The following is a 17,667-nucleotide window of genomic DNA, read 5'->3' on the forward strand; positions in this document are numbered from 1 at the left end:
TTGAGCCATAGTTTGGGGAGAAGGCAGGTTCTACAGAGTAAAACCAAAACGAGCTGGTGACTGCTGTTAACAGTTGGTTGCAATTCTTTGCCAGGATGCCTTTTGTCCAACCTGTTTGCTGAAGAACAAAGCCTTTCAGCTCTTGTGGAGCTAAGGGGTGGGGAAGAGGTGCTTGCCTGAGTTGTGTGGGTTTTTTGAATGGGGGTGGGTGTGTTTGGGCTTTATTTTTTAATAGCTGCTATTGGAGCATGAGTGTACTTTTGAGTCTTAAACATGGTTACCAAACCCCTCGTAAAGTCCACACTTGAGATGAGTGGGCTGTCTTGGGGTAGTACAGATAGCCTAGTCATAGCATAGTCTTGCTCAGCCTTGTGGTAGGTTAGTATAAATTAACTGAATCTTTACATATAATTATCTTAGTTAAACAGTAATAAAGCTTGAAGCTCTGTGATTACAAAGACCTGAAAATCTTTGGGACTTAACCTGTAGCTAAAAAATGCTGTGTCAAAGACCTGCAGTGCTGGTGACGTATATAGTCTACTTTTCTATTCCTGTAGAACTTGGTGATTAAGCTTCCTCGTGAAGATCGTGCAGCTACTGCTCCTTAGGACTCTGATACTTAACTGCTTTATTGTCAATGTGTAATTTTTGTGTGCCTGAAAAGTAGTGTTTCTCTGTGATCCCCCGACAAAATGTGATTTGAAAGCGGAGAAATACAAGCTAGGGTGTAACTTCAAAAAGAAGAAAATTAATCCAACTAAGGTATCTCTTCCTAGTCATCTTTCTGTAGAGAACAGTTTAGAATATTGATGCTGCTACTTTAAATATTGGTTGTTTCAAACTTAACAAGATGAACAAGCAAATAGTGACTTCAGAAATTGTGGGGACTTGGAAAAATCAAACCTAATATTTAATTTGTTCCATGTTAATCTTTAACACTGAAGGATCCTCGTTGGTCTTGAAGACCAGTCCCATGACAAACACCAGTGTAGTGGTTTTCATAAATCTGGTGGATTATGTGAATCAGGAAGGCAGAGAGATAAATGTGTAATAGATTATTTTCTACAGACAGGGCTCTCTGAAAGGTTAGCATTTTCTGGAAGGGAAAATTTAATAAAATAATTGGGAGCCACTGAATAAATTCTTACTGAAAACCAGTCTTTCCAGTTTGTTTTCTAGACCAACTACAAAGGGTGGATGTAATTGCTGCAGTGACAATGAGGTGCGTGTTCTGCACAGTGAAATGGAGGCGGCTTTGGTCAGTGGGCTGTGGAAGCCTGGACACCAGGAGAACCTGCCGGCAGTTAGAGGTAGCCAGGCTCGTTGTGTGGGTTTCAGATGCTGTGGGAATCCCTGTGTAGGGATGGTGCCAGGAAAGGATGTGGGCCGTGTTGGGTGAATAAAGAGGGATCTGGTCTGTGTGCCAACCTTTCTAAATCCGTGTAATGCTGGGCAGGAATTCTTGAATGTGATGTATGAAATGCCTGCAAAAAAGTCCTTTTCCATTTGTAAGTGTAGAAACTAAGTATATAGAAGAATACAAAATATTTGACTGCCTTTTATTATTTTTTTGTAAAATTATTTTGTGAACTGAAAGTGCTGCAGTAACACTACAGGAGACAAGCACTGGATTTCTTTTCCAGAATGGCTGGATATTCCTTCAAGTACCGGGGGACCAAAAAGGTTGGCATAGAGCACTGCACAGAAATACTTGGGTTTCAAGAAAAATACTTGGAGCTTTCAAATTATTAGTAGCAAAGATAGTTACTGTTTTATAGAAGAGAAAAATTACTGTGCCATACACAGTTTTGTAGCTGGGAATTTAAAATTTTGCCCATCACCCGCTTGCACGATGAGTATTTTGAAGTTAACTATGTGACTCCTTTAGCCTGTGAATCGTCCTAAGGGTGACGTGAGCCACTGGATTTCACACCTTGGTTCCCCTTAGCTGTTGAGAGCACACGTGGGCTTGCTGATGTGGTGTAAATACACTCACACCGGTGCAAGAGTGTTGTATTTTCTGAACTGCACAGGGGGTCTGTACCCGACGGTGCGCTCCTCAGTGCCTGCAGGCCTGCCTCTGCAGAACGGCAGCTGCTGACGCTACATTTGAAAAATAACGTGTACAGAAATTTGCGGTCTTGAAGCGTAGAGTTACTTCTACACATTGTAGTGTGTGACAAGCACTGTACGTGAAACCGTGCCAGGTAACGGGTCGGAGTTCTTGGTGGACACGGGGAGCGAGGCCCGGACCAGCCGCCTCCCGCCGGGCGGGGAAGCGCCGCGCAGTGCGGCGCCGGGCGAATGGCGCAGGCGCAGCGGGACGAGGCGGCGGGTGGCGCAGGCGCAGCGGGGCGGCGGGCGGGTAGCGCAGGCGCAGCGGGACGAGGCGGCGGAGGCGCCGCGCAGCCCCGTGCCGCGCGTGCGCAGTGGGGGCCGGTTGCCGTTGAGGGGTGTCGGCGCGGCTCCGTCCGGGGCTTCCCTGGCGCGGCGGGCGGCGGTCTCCGGCGGGGCGGCGCGGGGCCCGAGGGGCTGGTCGGCGCCATGGTGAGTGCGGGGCGCCGCCGTCCCGGGGCCCGGCGATGGGGGCTCCGCGGAGAGCGAGGCCGCCGCGCGGCCGGTGGCTCCTGCGCCGGGCGGGCTGGCGGGGATGAGGAGCGAGGCGGGGGCCCGGTGTCCGTTCCCTCATTCCAGGCGCTTGGAAGCGAGGGGCGGGGAGGCGCTGCCGTGCGCGTCAGTAACACGGCGTCTGTTTTCTCTTTTTCAGGCTCGAAACGCGGAAAAGGCCATGTAAGTACGGCGGGGGGGGCACTGCCTGTGCTCACAGCCCTGAGCGGACACTGCAGTACAAGCTCCGCTTGCTCTGGCCTTGGGGTAGCGACCTCGCAGCCCTGCGGGTCCCCGGGAGCCATCTGTGTTACCTGGTGTTGCTTCGAAGCAGCGTGGTCATGCTCGGGTGTTACACAGCCCCGCACGTCTGAGACTCTGGTTTCAGAGACATCTGCACCCTCTGTGCCGTGGGTCACACCCACAGAGCCGTGCTTACCCAGTGGGACTCGCTGTGCAGCCTTTTGAAAAGCATTTGGAGTTTAATAATGCTTTTCGGTACTTACTTGCAGATGTTATGGTGGTCTGGAGGCGGTGGAAGTAGGAGGACTGTCGTGTGTCTGTACACCCGGGGGTGTGGGGCTGGGTGGCTGTGCTGGGCAGAGCTGCAGCAAGGTGTGAAATGGGTCCTAATGGCCTGTGCTGGCTCTAGGCAGTTCCAGGCAGTTCCAGCTTTTGGAACAGGCTAGATAGAAATGCAGCAATTTAGGGACCTGGGGGTGTTGATTGACAGCTGGCTAAACATGAGCCAGCAGTGTGCCCAGGTGGCCAAGAAGGCCAATGGCATCCTGGCTTGCATCAGCAATAGTGTGGCCAGCAGGGACAGGGAAGGGATCTTACCCCTGTGCTCGGCACTGGTGAGGCCGCACCTCGATGACTGTGTTCAGTTTTGGGCCCCTCACTCCAAAAAGGCCATTGAATGACTCGAGCATGTCCAGAGAAGGGCAACGGAGCTGGTGCAGGGTCTGGAGCACAGGTCTGATGGGGAGCGGCTGAGGGAACTGGGGGGGTTTAGTCTGGAGAAGAGGAGGCTGAGGGGAGACCTCATGGCCCTCTACAACTGCCTGAAAGGAGGGTGCAGAGAGGGGGGATGAGTCTCTTGAACCAAGTAATGAGTGATAGGACAAGAGGTAATGGCCTCAAGTTGCACCAGGGAAGGTTTAGACTGGATATCAGGAGGCATTTCTTTCCAGCAGGGGTTGTTGGGCGTTGGAATGGGCTGCCCAGGGAGGTGGTGGAGTCCCCATCCCTGGAGGGGTTGAAGAGGCGGGTTGACCCAGCGCTGAGGGATCTGGTATAGTTGGGATCTGCCAGTGCTGGGTTGACGGTTGGACTAGATGATCTTCAAGTTCCCTTCCAACCTAGATGATTCTGTGATTCTGTGAAATCTGTTAGCATTGGTTTAAGTATAATTCTCGCTTAGGAGTGGCTTCAGTTAAACCGATGGGTTTTAAATACTTATTTTTGTATTGACTTTCTTGAGTATTTTTCAAAAAGGTTTGCAGGCCACATATTTCGAACTACTAGATCAGAGGCTTTTCAATATATTTGTCTCATGTTTGTTCTTTTACCTAAAATGCTTGTAATTCAAGGAGAAGCTGAAGAGATTACAGCTGTCTAATAGCTGGTGAGGTGCAATCTTACAGTGATCCCATCCAGTGCGTCTGGGACACTGGACTGGATGGTGTGATTTTTGTTCTGGAAATACCTCTTAACAGCAGGTGGAGCCTAGATAATTGGCTTAGATGCAGGGTATAGGTGTGCTGTTAAAGGTATTAAATGCATTCAACTGTTTTGTGCTTTTTAACGTAACTGTTGAATATCTAGTAAATAAATAAAGCTGTATTAGTAAGCGGTAGTGTGTGCAGTCTCTGCTCAGTTGTGAGAGACTCAGAATATTTTGGTGATGTTAATAAACTTGGTTACCAACTGCTGCTTTCCTTACTGAAGCTTTTTTTTTCCTCTTGAGTTTCTTGTTTGCTTTTTGATGTATCCCTAGATAAGATATGTAAACTTAATGCTTGTGCTTATAACTTGTTGACGTCCTTTTGCTGCTAATATCTAACATGCTAGCATATGCTAAACTGAAAAAATAATTAGGTGCTTACCAGGATTTATCTTTATCTAAGAAATTAACCACTGAGGATTGTAGTGTTGAAGAAGTCTCTAGCTGGAAGAGCTAGCCAATGAATGTGTTCAAGCCCTTCCTTTGTTTTCTACAGACTGTAATTAAGTCAATAATAAACATCCAGAGCAAAACTTGTTTCTGTTGTAATGTAGATTTGTAAAAGTAAATCTGCATCCTTTCTTTTCTTTAGGACGGCCTTGGCAAGATTTCGGCAAGCTCAGCTTGAAGAAGGAAAAGTTAAGGTATGGTGTAAAAAACCTAAAGCTTTGTTAGCTCTAGTCTGGAGTGGCATGCAAGCCGTGTACAGAGCTGCGTGACAGCTGTCAGAGGGGTCGTGTGGCGGATACAGGTATCCTACAGGAGTCTGACATTAGTCAGCTGGAAAGCAGCTGAAGTAGGGGCTGTATTTCAGCGACACAAAACAGCAATGGTGAATAGAATTTTCTGATCTGAATAACCTGTTTACAAATTTATTTGTATGTATGTTTCAGAGGTATATTCTGGCCAAGGAGAAAGTGCAAATTGAACATCACTTAATTTTTTTACATAATGTAGGTAGAATATGTAATAATTTGGGAAAAAAGCAAACTACAGTAATGCTATAAATAGAGGCAGCATGCTGGGCAGAAAATGAGAATTATTTTTGAAGTTGTCTCCTTGTGCAACCATGTACTCAAATTGATGCACATACACTTATTTTTACTGACAGTGATCACAAGGTTTCTTTGGATTTCTTCCCGGAAGAGGTAGAGAAATTCTTATAATCTTGTTCTTTGGTATATTTTGACAAAACAGTAACCATGAAACAGAGGGCCTTCAGGATCATGGTGAACTCGAGGCTTGCATGAGACATAACATTGGCATGTTATTAACCCAACACATGATAGCTGTGCATCTGTTCATAATTATCTTCAGTGTCATGCAGCTTTTTTTTTTGATTGGTGTAAGATTGACAAAGAAATGGACTTAGCAACTTCTTAATTAAAAAACCCCCACCATTATAATGAAAGAAATAGCACCCCTAAACCCACACAGAACCTTAGAGACTGATTCTCAACTATGTCTGGATATTCCTGTACAATTTTCACTGAATCATAACTCGGATTGCAAGAATATTTATGTGGGATCAGAGTGTTCTCAATAACTTTTTTTGGACAGGTTTACAATTTTGAATTTTGGGGAACTGACAAAGGAATTCTGGAAACTATCTGAGGTGTCCTATGTTTGCACCTTGAGAAATGATGTTTTACACACGAGTGCAAGCAATGTGAAACAGTAAAGTGGAAAATAACAGTTTAGGGAAACTGTAGTGGAAAAGATTCAATGAACAACAGCCAAAGAATAAGATGGAATAGAGTTTCTGGTATATTATGTGAAGGAAGGCTTTTTAATGTATAAAAGGTAGAGCTGTGGAAGTACTGTAGAAAAAGGGACAAAACAACTGCACACAGAGTCCTAGAGGTAAGATGGAGTATTAGTCTGTGTGAGCAAGTCAACAGAATGTGAAGAATGTTGGGGAAAAGCTGTTTTGGATAAACTGTAGTTGAGAGAGTACAAAACAAAATCATCTTGGAAAAAAATTACATTACATGGTAGCAATTGAGAAAAGTCTTAAACTTAATAGCTACATGGAAGAGAGTGGATTTTATTTAGATGCCCGTATACTGAAAATGATGATGTAATTCAACCGACCTGAACATTATTTTTATTGGAGAGGATTGTAAAATGTTTTGAAAAAACAGGTGACAGATTTGGTTTTGAATAAAGTGGATTTAAGTAGATTTTTATATTCTGTGATAGTTTAATTTGGCAGGGCTGTAAACCGCCATTGTTTTTCACTTACTAAAAATCAGTGGGAGAAGGCGGCACTGGAGCTTGGTGGCGTAGTTTGGGGTTAATCAAGCAATAAAGTTTGCATGAAATGCTGTGAATATATTGATGTTAGGTTAAAACTTCATGATGTGTGGCTTTCTGTCAAACAGGAACGAAGACCTTTCCTTGCATCAGAGTGTAATGAATTGCCTAAAGCTGAGAAATGGAGGCGACAGGTAATGTCAAGCTATAGATTTTTCTAATTCTGTAGTGGGTAGAACTTTAGCACTTCCAAATTAGACAGCCTGCTTACAGTTTTTTTCAGAATTCTTCAGTATGCTGAGAGCTAAATCACAGAATAATTTAGATTGGAAGATGGTATAGTTCACCACAGTGTTCAAAGCAGCTCCTATCGTGTCCAGTTGCCCATGGCCATGCCCAACTGAGTTTTTAATATCTTTAGGGGTTTGGACTCCACAGGTTTTTGGGGTCCCTGTTCCACTGTTTGATTACTTTCTTAATGATTTTTTTTTTTGTACCCTTGAATTTAAGCAGAATTTCCCCAGTTCCCACTTGTGTTTGTTGCTACTTGTCCTGTTGTCATGCACCTCTCAAGCAGTCTGGCTCTGTCTTCTCTCTACCCTCCATAAGGTAGTTGAAGACAGCAACAGGTTATTCCCTTTTTGCCTTCTCTTAAGGCAGATCAAACCCAGTTCTCTCTCAGCCTTTGTACTTCACGTGCTCCTGCCCTCATCACGTGTACAGCTGTAAAAATGTTTCCATGTTGTTTAAGTGTCTGAGGTGCTATATTTGTGTCTGAATAAAATATATGTTGATATTTCAAATTGATAGGCTCACATCCATTTTCTAGATCAAAAAGCCAACTTAGAAGCTGGATCTTTCTAGGGGTTTTTTGAGTCTTTCCTAGCCTCTTTTTTTTGAGAAATTCACTTGTGTTCTTATTTAACTAGATCATTGGAGAAATTTCCAAGAAAGTGGCACAGATTCAGAATGGTAAGATCTTTCGAATTACGTTTTATTTTTTTGTATCTCCATCCTAAGCAGTTACAGTAAAAATGATGTGTCATGTGAACTGTGCTGTTTGCAATGCATGAATTGTGAAATTACTTTGGTGCTTCTAGTACGCTGCCTAATTTATTGCCTTTTTCCGCTCTGACAGCTGGATTAGGTGAATTCAGAATTCGGGACCTGAATGATGAAATAAACAAACTTCTGAGGGAGAAAGGACACTGGGAATTCAGAATAAAGGAGCTAGGAGGTCCTGATTATGCTGTAAGTATAAATTATTTTGTAGTACATGGTTGTTCTGCTTACAAGTAAAGTGACTAATGGGAAGAATCTGTGCAACATTTAGTTGTGTATTACTTGGTCAGCATTTATTAGAGAGGAATTCTATTCAGCCCCTAAAGATGTTAGGCTGTGTTCAAAGAAATATTTGTTTCCATGATGAGCAAATCAGACTTTTCATTTGGGACACCAGTCCAAGGGGTCTTGCCTTCCTGATAAGACTTTGCAAGGCTGGTCTGATTTTACCCATCAGTAGGTTTTGGTTTTCTATGTTGTACTCTTATCAGCCTGTAGAAGGGTTTTCACTTGGCTCACCTAGTTACTGCTCAAAATGAAATAATGACACTAGCTCTCACTTGCCAAAACATCAAATGTATGCTCATTGTCAGATTTAGTAGTGCTTGTTTATCTGATACCTAAATATACTAGTACAGAGAATGAGACAGGTTTAGATATTTTGTGAAGGTTAATCCGGTATGGATTCTCTAGAGTTTGCATGGTCATTTTAAATGTGTGATTTGTACTAAAAGTAGAGAACCTATATAAAAATGGGCTGTGAGGGCATTCTGCTTGTGGGGTGGTTTGAACTGGTCTAGCATATCTCCTTTCTTAATCCTTTAAACTAGTAAGATGCCCAGGAAAACAGGAAATACAAGATGGAAGAGGAATAAAATTGTAAACAAAGAACTCTGCTTATTTTCCAGAGGATTGGACCGAAAATGTTAGATCATGAAGGGAAAGAAGTTCCGGGAAACAGAGGTTACAAATATTTCGGAGCTGCAAAGGATTTACCAGGAGTTAGAGAACTTTTTGAAAAGGAACGTAAGTAAATAGTAACTCTTCCCAGACATGAATCTACATAGTTGTATTATCTTGAGGAAAATGTCTGTTGTAGTAGGTGGGGAATGCTAGTAACAGCATGTTCTGGCTGTTAATCAGCTAAATGTCAAACCTGTCAATCAGCTGAATGAAATGCTGGACACAAGTAATTAATTAAATACTACTTCTTTGGGCAAAGAACACCTTTGACTGTTTGCAATTAAAGAAATACAGAGAAGAGTGAACTCTCCTTTCTGCTGGGAGTTCCAGATGGTAAGGACTGATGTTCTAGAGCAACTTTCCAGCATGGGTTAACTGTATTAATAAGTTGTAAACAGTACTCTGAGTTCAGAATTAAAAAAAACAAACAACAAAACCAAACCAAAAACCAAAAGGGAAGTTGGCTTGAACATAATTTTAGAAGCAGGAATCAGCTTTCATAATTGGAAAAATTAGATGTAAGTGGATAAATATATTGATTTGTCATAGAATGAGTGGGAATTACTTGAACCTGAAAGTGAGGCAGGCCTGCTGAATCAGCTCTTTATAACTTGCCATCTGCAGAGAAAAACTATGGGAAGTACTGCATGAGCTGGGCCAGGTTGGGACAGTTTTTTAGTTCCTTTCATATAGTAGTCTTGCTCAGTACTGGGACTTCAGTACAGGGGGGGAAAACAACTGCATATGTGACAGTGTAGAATTGCCACAGGGTGGGAACTGTGCAGTATGAAGCATCAGGTCCAGTATTCAAACTGTTTTGTGCAGGCCAGAGTAAAATACCACTACTCCTGATACTGACAGCAGTTCAGGTCGCACGTTGGTTACTAGCTGAAGCGAGGTAGCTGTAGTGGCTGTGAGGTTGATAGGAACCAGGAATGCACAGCAAGCTGTCAAGATGGACCTGGGTGAAAGACAGTCCTGCTCTTTCAGCTCTCCCACCACCTCGGAAAACTCGAGCTGAGCTTATGAAAGCCATTGATGCAGAGTACTATGGCTACAGGGATGAAGATGATGGTATTCTGGAGCCACTGGAACAAGAACATGAAAAGAAAGGTATGAGATTCAAAACCTGCATAAAGCACTCCAAGAAGGGATGATGGTGGACTCTGAAGTTGTCTGTTGGGTTTTTTTTTACCCCTGCAGGTTGTTGTATTGTGCTTAGCTGTCAGCTTTCATCTGTCACTAGGTACCCAAGTCGCTACTGTGTAAGGCATTTCTGGGGTGAGGGGGTGTGCGTTAGTTGGCTTTTATCTTTGCTATTGTTAAAGATTTAATATTGTCAGCAAGTGATTCACTACTGAAGCAAAATCTCCTTTTTTCCCCAACTTTTTCATGCTTAAGAATGTAAAAGAGTAGGTTGCAGCAGGGAGATCTATGGAACTCAAGTGGTTATCTCCCTCCTTTGTGAAAACTGACTGTACCATCTGTTTCCTGTGTTACCTACTTACTTATTCATGAACATAGCTGCTTAGTTTTCTTGGAGATTAGAGGGAACCTTCTGGAAACCCTAAAGTCTAGGTGACCTATGTTAATTTGTCCACATGTCATCTATCTTGGAACTTCACCACATTTGTGAATATTTTTTCCTTTGAAACACATACTTTCTCAGTAGATAATATTTTTCCATGTGTCTGCTCACTTAGTTCTCCAGCTTTGTTTCTATTGACTTACCCAGTAAAGACCTGAGGATTATGAGTCTAATTCCTGAAACCCTCTTTAAAATTCAGCGCTGTGTGCCATCTTCTGGTATTTGTGTAGCTTTAAGCAAGAGGCCACCCATCACCTTTAAGAGCTTAGCTGTTTTCTAAATAGTTCTTTCAGTCCTGGTGAGCGTTTTCTGATCCTGGGCATTTGTTGCTGTTTGCATTGTATGTTTGTTTCACCATCTCCTCTTTTGAAACTTCAACTGCAGGCAGATCCTCAGTGCTCTGTAGGAAAAGGTTCTAGCATAGGAACCCCTGGCAGGCTCTTCCACAGAGCACAGCAGATAAAACCATCAGATTTTGCTTGAGCGGTGCTTCTTTTTGTATACAATTATCTCTTTGGAATTAGAGAGAAAAAATTTAAAACAAAACTGCAGGAAGTGGCGTGTTTAAATGATTACAAGTTGTTGAGCTTGTAACTGTTATCAATACTTAATATCTCTTGGTGTGGTCGTCCGCTGCTTGTATTTATCCTTTCTCCATGTGTGAGATCTTCATAGTGTTGTGTGTTAAAGATTGTGCCTTGTTAGATGATAGGACAGGGAGGAAGAGGGGAATAAAGGAAATATTTCACTTATCAGTGTCCTGCAGCATGGCCTACAACCTTAAACCAAGTGAACAGTAGCTGGCTGGCAGACAATTGATAGCGTAAGAAGGGAAGTTTTGTGGTGCAGCACTCCCAGAAAGGCCTCCCATTCGGTGTTCATCTTGCAGATCTTGCTAACTGCAGACAGGAGAGGTAGCTCATCTGGATTCATGGGGTTATTTAAGAAAATTACCATCTTTAGTGATTGTGCCACTTGAAATAACAAGGCTAGAGATGCTAACAGAACCAATAGATGTACTATTACTGTACTATTACTGTACTATTAATGCACAGTAGCTAAGATTCTCTCAGGGTCACTTGCCTGGGCTCTTGTGGGTTTTAGCTTGTTATCAGAAGAGTTAAATTTTTGTGAAACAAAGTATTGAAAAAGGTTCTTAATTTGGGGTATCTTTTCTGTTACAAAACCACACAGAAACGCGGTCTTGTGCAGCTAGTTAGATCTTGCTTTCTCAGGGAGAGCATTTTAATGTTTAGTCTTTGAGAGCTAGGAGGAATGACTGCTGACTTATGTTGCTGTAGGCATTTTGTACTGCCTAGTTGCATTAATCTTGCACCTCTAGGGTTTTTATACACTGGAAATGTCACTGATTAAGCTTCTTAAAACTTCTTTTAGCGCTCTTACTAGCACTCTGCTGTGTAGTAGAGATAGAGCAGCTTAACAGCTCCTAGCTAGCAGGAGGTTACAGAATTGGAATTGTGCTATAAAATAAGAGGAATGCACTATGAGATGAAAAGAGGGAGACTTATGTGGGTGGTCACTGTAAGGAGCATAATCATGTTTAACTACATGGTGATCAACATTCCTATAGCTGTTGACATGTTACAGAGCTCTAAAAGCCACTTAGGCTGGTCATGTGACCCTGTTATTCAGTTCAGAAAGTAGGTTGATATTTAACCATGACATTTAGTGTCTAAACTGTACCCAAATTAAGGCGTTAGCAAGTACCGCGCTTCCACAATGCTAGCATTGGGTTTTGCTCACACTACACTGATATATTTTATTAGATACTACATCAAGGCACTACAGTAAGTGTGCGTTACCGATGTAGAGGATTTAAGCAAGAAGTTTAAGTCTGTTGGAAAAGCTTTGGAAATAGGACCATACTGCTTTAACTTGCTCTCAGATACACTTGCCATTTTCCTTTGCTAACCAGTTATAGCAGAAGCAGTGGAAAAATGGAAAATGGAGAGAGAAGCACGACTTGCAAGAGGTGAGGAGGAAGAGGAGGAGGAAGTAAACATCTATGCTGTCAACGATGATGAGGTATGTGATGGCTAAGGTGATGTAACTAACATTTCATGTGTCTTTTACACTGCCTTCTTGGACAGAGTTATTTTGCCAAGAACCTGTCTGTTGCTGCATTCTGCCCTTCTCTCTGCCTAACTTACTATACAATTGTCCCTGCTGAGTAAAAGTCGGTAGTAGATGAGTACATTTGGTCCAGGCTTAGAGAGCGAGGAAAGCTGGCAGCTGGGGAAGACTTTTTACTTGAGTGAGAAACAACGAACAGCTTGTTGAGATTTAACTGTCACTGCCTGGAATGCCGGTATTTGTAAGGCAGTGTGTTGTTAACTTCACACTGATTGGTCGTGCTTTGAAGTACAATCTACATCAGTAACTGCACAGGTAGTTTTCTGTACAGTATAATTTCACACCATCAATGCGTAGCAAAACCAGAGATTGCCAGGGTCTTGTTTGTAGTTGAATCCTGATACAGCAAGGCTTTGCTGATGCTGCAGTCACTGCTGTGACATGGCTCTTGTTTCTTTATTTTCCCTGCTCCCAATGCCAGTAAGAGAAGTGAGGGATGTTGCCGTTGCTCTCAAAGATCTGTAAAAGGGGTACTGGAAACTAGTTCTTATTTTGCAGTCCGTACCTAAGTGGGTTTATCACAAGAGTGAAAAGGAGATAGTCCATAAGTAAAACTGGTGGTTCCTTCAGTACCCTGTTTTGTTTGTATTATCTCTGATTCATAAGCCCAGCTCTCAGGTGTGAGAACGAAGCAGTACATATCTACACAGGGAAGTGGCACATATATTTTTAAAGCACTTGCTTTCTTTGTGGTTAGCTCGCTCCTCTTTTCTTTATAGCTTTGCTATGGCAGCCAGAGTGATATGGAAGAGGAGGGAATATAGCTTTATGTTCATGCCCATGCTACAGCAGAGGAAAAGCCATATGAGGAATGAAAGCAATCATTCTGAAAACATCAAGGAGCAGGACCTGAATGTGATGCTTGTCATATTCATGTGTTGTTTGGTCCTGTTCACCTACTTCTTGTGTCTGTAGTGTTGATCATTCTCTATCTGGTTCCTTCTGGCAAAGCAAGTAAAAAAGTGTTTTTTGATGACCTCTTTAGAAAGTAAATTTCATGTGGCTTTATTTTTTTTTTTTAGTCTGATGAGGAAGGTGGCAAGGAAAAAGAAGGTGAAGAAGGCCAACAGAAATTTATTGCGCATGTTCCAGTGCCATCTCAACAGGAGGTAAGACATAACAAAATTAAGTTGCAGAGATGCACTCTGGCTTTTGCAAGACAGATTTTAACTCATGGCAGGTTGTCCATAAAAGTGTCCTCGATTGGTTATTTCTGCGACTTGACTCTGCAGCTGTTTAATCCTCTTGCAAATGCTGTGGAACTGTCCAGAATTGTGGTACTATTGCTATAACCCTTTTCACCTGAGAATTTTCAAAACTTTCTGTCACGACCTGGACTGGAACCCCAGAGAATCGCAAGGGTTCTGTGATCCTCTTGGCTTAAATTAAGGTGGAACGACACCAAATGACCGGTTAAAATGTTTTACTTGCGGTAGAGAACAATTTAAACTTGGGAAAGGATAATAAGCAATGTGGTCTCTTATAAATCTGTAAGAAAGAAAAGAAAGGAAAGGAAAAGAAAGGAGAGAAAGAGAGTCAAAGAAATCCAGATCACCACCCCTGGATCCAGTATTGTCTCAGGTCTGGTAATCTTGGGTGGTGGGTACACCCGGATCTAACTTCGATGGTGGGTGCATACACAGCAGAGTTTTCCGTTGCCTTTTAAGTTCATTGTATCAGCTGATCAGCATATCTGCCCACCTTTAGTTTTTCCTCTGGTCCCACAGGTTTTTGCCTGACTTCATGCTTCTTGAGCAGTCATCCAGCTTCTGGGGCAGAACTGCTCAGCTCTTACCAGCCCCTGAGCAATGCATGCATGGCGTCTGCCGTACACAATAGAGCCACAAATGGCTACACCATGGAGCCACTGATAAACAGTTGGTTTCCCTCAGTCAGTGTCTCCCCCTTTGAGGCTTATCAAAGGAGTTTGACAATGCAACTGCAAGGGAGTGAGGGGCACGTCCTTCCATACACTCCTGCTTCCTTGGGTGACATTCCTTGGACTAATCCAAAGGCCGCAGCTTGTCCTTGAGGTTTTCTGTGTTGATGAATGTTTGAGGCATTCCTTCAGTTCCTTATACCTTCCTAAGTATTACATAAATTGGAAAGTGTTGTGGTGTTATAATCAAGATAACCCTAATTGCCTACTTTATTGTGCTTTTCTGCTGACAGTCTGACTTTTTTTTAATTTAATGGGATGATTTCTGAATTGCAGGGTTTGCTGTCATAAGTTTTCTAAAATTATTTTGGTGGCACGACCTTGAATTGACTATTATATTTTGAAACTGCTCTAGGGTATATATTACTTTAACGGTGATAGGTTGTTTGAAATACAACTCAGGCAAGAAGGTTCTGGGGTTACGTATCTTTTGGTAGGTGTGCCTTTACATCACACAGAGAGCATGTGGCAGTTTGTCCCCCTTTGCCATCTTGTCAGATGACAATGCCGTGTTCTCCTGTGAAGTCACAATCCTGCTCATTCAACAAAATACACATGTAATGGCTTGTCAAAACTGCAGGAGAGAAATAATGATTAAAAACATTGCTTGCTGGCTGATGGTATTCTCTTAATGAAGAGAGCATCTCCACTCCTGTTTAACATCTTTATTGATGATCTGGATGAGGGGATCGAGTGCACCCTCAGTAAGTTTGCAGATGACACCAAGCTGGGTGGGAGTGTTGATCTGCTCGAGGGTAGGGAGGCTCTGCAGAGAGACCTGGCCAGGCTGGAGCGATGGGCTGAGGCCAACTGTATGAGCTTCAATGAGGCCAAATGCCAGGTGCTGCACTTGGGCCACAACAACCCCCAGCAGCGCTACAGGCTTGGGGAGGAGTGGCTGGAGAGCTGCCAGTCAGAGAGGGACCTGGGGGGGTTGATTGACAGCCGGCTGAACAGGAGCCAGCAGTGTGACCAGGTGGCCAAGAAGGCCAATGGCATCCTGGCTTGTATCAGCCATAGCGTGGCCAGCAGGGACAGGGAAGGGATCTTACCCCTGTGCTCGGCACTGGTGAGGTCGCACCTCGATGACTGTGTTCAGTTTTGGGCCCCTCACTCCAAAAAGGCCATTGAATGACTCGAGCATGTCCAGAGAAGGGCAACGGAGCTGGTGAAGGGTCTGGAGCACGGGTCTGATGGGGAGCGGCTGAGGGAACTGGGGGGGTTTAGTCTGGAGAAGAGGAGGCTGAGGGGAGACCTCATGGCCCTCTACAACTACCTGAAAGGAGTTTGCAGAGAGCTGGGGATGAGCCTCTTTAACAAAGTAACAAGCGATAGGACAAGAGGTAATGGCCTCAAGTTGTGCCAGGAAAGGTTTAGACTAGGAATTTAGATTAGGAAGCATTTCTTTCCAGCAGGGGTTGTTAGGCATTGGAATGGACTGCCCAGGGAGGTGGTGGAGTCCCCATCCCTGGAGGTGTTCAAGAGGCGGGTTGACATAGCGCTGAGAGATATGGTGTAGTTGGGAACTGTCAGTGCTGGGTTAACGGTTGGACTAGATGATCTTCAAGGTCCTTTCCAACCGAGATGATTCTGTGATTTTGTGAGTCAAAACAGGCTTTCTAATACATAACCACTGATTTACACAGCAGTCTTCAATCTTTTCTAATTAGACAGTAGTCAGTGTAATATTTTCTCTTTTTTAGTGGCAGATCACTCCATACCTTAAGTCTATGGGATTATGCCATCTAGATTCTAAATTACAGAAAGCTAACATTCAGAACACTAATTGTTGAGAGATGCTGTGTGCCTGTGTACAGTCTGGAGCAATACAAAATCATTACTGAGATCAAAACAAGTCTTGCAGGTTGCTATTAGTAGATTTTTAAAGTACGTGCTTGTTAAAGAATCATGTATTGCTGGCACTTCTAGACAAAATTAGGTAAGAGGTTCATAGCCGTTGCTCACGCGAAAGGCACGCTCGCTGAACTTACCTCAGGGGTGTGGACTAGTGTGACATAACTCCATGTGTTCTGCATTTGTTAAAGCTATATCTGAGACAATTGTTTGAATCAAAATTCAAGTGACTGTACTGAGAGTAAAATAAAATGGCAGTTAATGTCCTGATTGAAAAGGGTAGGAGCATAGGTCTGAAACAGTCATCTATTTTACTGCTTCTTTTGACTTTCATGAGCTTCAGTTGAGCATTAGTCCTAACTCACCTTAATTCAACTACTTCTACACTAGTACATAACCTCTAACTTTCACAGTTTGTTCCCTGTGTTTTTCTTCCTCTTATTTTAATGTCTAAGCATGCTTGGTTTCGGCATCTCAGTTAAGTTGAATGTCATCCTCTTTTTGTATTTGCAGATTGAGGAGGCTCTTGTACGGAGAAAGAAGATGGAGCTTCTCCAGAAGTATGCCAGTGAAACCCTCATGGCACAGAGTGAAGAAGCAAAAACACTTTTAGGATTGTAACATTTCCCCAGTATGTCCTGGGTTTTGTATAATCCATCTAAAAGCAACAGGTTCATATATTTTGGTAGCAGTTGCTTTTAGCTCTGAAAGTCCCCTTGGATGTTAAGAGTAAACTGGTGAAATTACCGTGTGTTCTGCAGAAGGAAAACCATCATTTTGGTTTATCCACTAGGATGACTTGCACTTCAGTGCTGAAAAAGATCAAACCTAGGTTAACTTGTCTCTACATCTTCAGCAACTGTCTTCAGTCCTTTCACTTTGTAAAACGGTCTGTGCAGTGGTGCCTCTTGCAGGTAGAACTGCAAATGCAGTGACTCCTTAAATCCTGAAGGAAAACTGATGTTAGTGCCGTTCTGTCCACTGTATCCTGACTGTAAGCGTACACATCTATCTTACGTTGGTTTTTGCTGAGCTGAGTCCAGAAATAACTTACTCTATTATGCTTGGTTAGTTTACCAGAAGAGCCTAGAACCTGTTCAGAGGTACCTTGGTGGCAGATCTTACGAGTGACTTGGAAATTGATTTGGTTCTTTGTATACCACATGCAGTATGTCTCAAAGCTGTTACCCTTTTTGTGGTTTGTAACCGTGCCTGGGTGAATTGCTTAAATGCTGGATATTTCAGCAACTGTTGTAAATACTTCCAACTTTGCAATACCTTGTTCAAATATTTTTAGTAAAACTTATTTACAACCTGATGTCTTGTTTCATTCTAGCTCAGAGGATTGTGTTGTTTCCCTAATCGTAGCCAAAGGAGGGGATCATAAGCATCCGTCCACATAGGGATTTGAAGCTCTGCATCCCCTACTGCTCCTGGCTTGTGTATCCTGTGACAAGAGACAGATTACAGCAGAGCCTGTTCTGAGTCTTTTGGGTGACTAACATTGTTACACAGGTC

At 43.1% G+C, this 17,667-nt stretch overlaps 1 protein-coding gene across 1 annotated transcript; it reads left to right on the top strand.

Moving 5' to 3' along the window:
• Positions 1-222: 222 nt before the first annotated feature.
• Positions 223-17,467, top strand: ISY1 (ISY1 splicing factor homolog). Its single transcript, XM_074836661.1, has 11 exons — positions 223-2,547; positions 2,768-2,790; positions 4,926-4,977; positions 6,718-6,783; positions 7,519-7,561; positions 7,728-7,840; positions 8,560-8,677; positions 9,605-9,727; positions 12,139-12,248; positions 13,379-13,465; positions 16,663-17,467. The coding sequence occupies exons 1-11, from the start codon at positions 2,305-2,307 to the stop codon at positions 16,768-16,770; spliced, it is 1,086 nt and encodes a 361-aa protein (XP_074692762.1). The 5' UTR covers positions 223-2,304; the 3' UTR covers positions 16,771-17,467.
• The last annotated feature ends 200 nt before the right edge of the window (positions 17,468-17,667 follow it).

The sequence above is a fragment of the Strix aluco genome, chromosome 11, assembly GCF_031877795.1.
Source record: "Strix aluco isolate bStrAlu1 chromosome 11, bStrAlu1.hap1, whole genome shotgun sequence".
Classification (NCBI taxonomy): domain Eukaryota; kingdom Metazoa; phylum Chordata; class Aves; order Strigiformes; family Strigidae; genus Strix; species Strix aluco.

Coding starts and splice junctions, on each gene's coding strand:
- ISY1 (XM_074836661.1), top strand. CDS start 2,305: ATGGCGCAGGCGCAGCGGGACGAGGCGGCGGGTGGCGCAGGCGCAGCG. Junction 2,548..2,767: donor AGGGGCTGGTCGGCGCCATG/GTGAGTGCGGGG, acceptor TCTCTTTTTCAG/GCTCGAAACGCGGAAAAGGC. Junction 2,791..4,925: donor CGAAACGCGGAAAAGGCCAT/GTAAGTACGGCG, acceptor TCTTTTCTTTAG/GACGGCCTTGGCAAGATTTC.